The 2942-nt window shown below is 36.6% G+C and overlaps 1 protein-coding gene across 2 annotated transcripts; it reads left to right on the forward strand.

Annotated features, from left to right (window-relative positions):
- The first annotated feature begins 652 nt into the window (after positions 1 to 652).
- LOC124882218 (splicing factor 3B subunit 6-like) lies at positions 653 to 2616 on the forward strand. 2 transcript variants are annotated; one of them, XM_047388470.1, is made up of 4 exons: positions 653 to 790; positions 1481 to 1599; positions 1924 to 2062; positions 2201 to 2616. In XM_047388470.1, the coding sequence occupies exons 1-4, from the start codon at positions 761 to 763 to the stop codon at positions 2288 to 2290; spliced, it is 378 nt and encodes a 125-aa protein (XP_047244426.1). In that variant the 5' UTR covers positions 653 to 760; the 3' UTR covers positions 2291 to 2616. The 2 variants fall into 2 exon arrangements, with proteins under 2 accessions (XP_047244426.1, XP_047244427.1); XM_047388471.1 differs by having other exon boundaries at positions 1927 to 2062.
- The last annotated feature ends 326 nt before the right edge of the window (positions 2617 to 2942 follow it).

Here is a 2942-nt window from a genome sequence, read left to right on the forward strand (position 1 = left end):
GAATTAAATTGAGTTGAATTGAATGATTATATATTATATTATATATATTATAGATTATATTATAGATTATTTTATAGATTATCATATATATTTAACATGTGCTGCCAACGTTTTTCTAAATATGAATCCCATTTATTTAAACTGTGATATTTATACATAATTATTTACCTACTTTATTCATTTTTAGGTTGTGACACTTTTGGCCCTCCTGAGGTGTGGTTGAGATCTAAAATTTCAGTAGTAAGAACGAAATAACTTAAAAAATAAACTAAATTTAATAATAGTTTGAGACTGGTAAAATAATATCACGCACAGATTCCGTGTGCTGCCAAGTATGGAAGTAAATCGTTACCATATTTCAAATGAAAAAGCATTTCTGAAAATGCTTTTTCATTTGAAATATGCCAAAACGTTGGCAGCACATGTTAAATATATATGATAATCTATAAAATAATCTATAATATATATAATATAATATATTATTTCTGAAAATGCTTTTTCATTTGAAATATGGTAACGATTTGCTTCATAGCCAAGAGATGTGCGGTGGTTTTGTTCATTCATTCATGCACCACAGGGAGGCAGCACTGCGTTGCTTGCCTGTAAGTTTGGAACCGGAAGTTTGTCACCGGACGTTTGTCACAAGCTAGCGACTATTGCCATTTCGAGAAGGATAGGAGACCCCGACAAGGATAGGAGACCCCAGGAGACTGCGTGCTTGTTGTTTATCAACGTTTTTTATCCCAATTAAACCGTCACTATGGCTATGCAAGCAGCGAAACGCGCCAATGTAAGTTAAAAGTTATGGACTAGTGTAAATATTAGCCGGAATTGTTTCAAGTTTAACATCCGCTTTACGCTAGCTTAGCAGTTAGCACGCTAACTAGTGCGACAGAGAAGGGCCACAAAGTCTGTATTTGAAGTTCCCTCAGTGTTTTTATTCTTGTCGCATTGACGGTAAAGTCTGTTATTCTGTTTTAGTGTCTGAGATGATGTATTTCTCCACTATATGAGGCGAAGCTTGGTCTCAGACATGGACGCTAAGTATTAGCATATGGGGTCTATCTGCTTATCTACATACAAAGAAAAAAAGTTCTAGCATGAAGCCCAAATTACACGTGGTTCGCAGTGATTAGCATTGAATTGGCATTTTTGTGCTTTTATAAGCGGATTAAATGCTTTACAATACTAAGACCATGTTGAACAGTTTGGTCTGCCATTTCTAAATATTTAAGGATTTGCAAAATATCTGCTCAAAATTGATGCAAAGTCATTAAACAGTGAAATATCCATTTACTCAAGTGCTAAATCAGGGGCATCAACTACGGTGCTATGTCGAAATTATGGATTTCCATGAATACATGGTAGCTAGATATTAAAAATCTTAGTGACAATTTTTTTCAATCTATAGTTTGTTGTTTTGTTCTTTGTTGTGTTGTATCCTCTGTGATTGGTCATGATTTGGTTTTTCTCACTGCAGATCCGATTACCGCCTGAGGTGAACAGAATCCTGTACATCAGAAATCTTCCTTATAAGATTACAGCTGAGGAGATGTATGATATCTTTGGGAAATATGGACCAATACGACAAATCCAAACGTAAGTTCAGTTTGAGACACTTTTCGTATGTTATGTTGTTTGAGGAAAGGAGCAGCTAAGTTCTAATCAAACTGGCATGTTTGTAAGGCACATAGAAGCTAAACATGCCCACTTGCTTTACTTGTAAGACGTTTACTTCTGCAAATACAAGTCTATCGGTTTTCTTATGAGACAAAGTCACTGGTTTAAACCAAGGCATTCTCAGCTTCTGATTAATAAGTACTCAAACCATTTATATGTTACACTTTGCTTGAAACAGTTATGAAACTGCTCGGTTTGTTCAGGTGCTCACTATTCGCATTTTATGGGTTTTTTTCTTCTCAGAAGGAATACACCTGAAACAAGAGGAACAGCTTATGTTGTGTATGAAGACATCTTCGATGCCAAGAATGCCTGTGACCACCTGTCAGGCTTCAATGTCTGCAACCGTTACCTCGTGGTTCGCTACTACAATGCAAACAGAGTACGTATCAGCAGCACTGGACACATGCTATCACAATCTGGTTCCCAAGCAAAGCCAAATATGTAACTTGTTCTAGAAAAATATCATCTGCTGCATTGATTCCAATTAAATGTGGTTTTCTACGTTGTTGTTTTGCAGGCATTCCAGAAAATGGACACAAAGAAGAAAGAGGAGCAACTGAAGCTTTTAAAAGAGAAATATGGGATCAACACAGACCCTCCAAAGTAGTGTCTCTGCGGCTCTCAACTTTTATTTTCATTCTTTGTATAAAAAAAACCTGTTGATTTGTTTATGCTTATGATGAGTTATTGATACCATTGTTGAAAATGTCATTTTACACATTTTTTATTTTTTGAGTCAGCCTGGACTCCCAATCTTTGAATTGAAGCTGGAGAGAGGGAGAGTGATGTTCTATGTGGTCAAACCTTTCAAAGACTTTTCAGGTGTAAACTGTTTTGTTTTGACCCATCCTATTCAGCTGTAAACTGGACTGAACATGACCCCCTCATGGAAATTAAAACCCTCTTGTAAAATAAATGCTCCTATTTCTAAAAGCTTGCTTCCATGTTTTCTACTCTTTTCATATAGTGATGTAAAAGTGTTGCCCTCTGTGTACACCTGGGAGGTCAATGGGTTCTGCATTTATGTGTGTGTGTGTTCCTGTCTTGGCATCACAGTGAGAACCATTTTCCTGATTTCACCATCAAATTGAGGACCGTTTGTACCGAAGTGAGGACATTTTGCTGGTCCTCACGACCTATTTTGCTAACAGTTAGGTTTAGGACTAAGGTGTGAATTGAGTTTAAGTTAAGGTTAGGGTTAAGCATGCACTGCTAATGGTGAGGTTTAGGGTTATTGTCAGGGTTAGGGCATAGAAAGG

The sequence above is a fragment of the Girardinichthys multiradiatus genome, chromosome 15, assembly GCF_021462225.1.
Source record: "Girardinichthys multiradiatus isolate DD_20200921_A chromosome 15, DD_fGirMul_XY1, whole genome shotgun sequence".
NCBI lineage: Eukaryota > Metazoa > Chordata > Actinopteri > Cyprinodontiformes > Goodeidae > Girardinichthys > Girardinichthys multiradiatus.

Excerpts from the sequence above, each read along its gene's own strand:
- LOC124882218 (XM_047388470.1), top strand. The coding sequence starts at position 761 with ATGGCTATGCAAGCAGCGAAACGCGCCAAT. Across the intron at positions 1,600-1,923 it reads CCAATACGACAAATCCAAAC|AAGGAATACACCTGAAACAA; the intron begins GTAAGTTCAGTT and ends TTTTCTTCTCAG. Across the intron at positions 2,063-2,200 it reads GCTACTACAATGCAAACAGA|GCATTCCAGAAAATGGACAC; the intron begins GTACGTATCAGC and ends GTTGTTTTGCAG.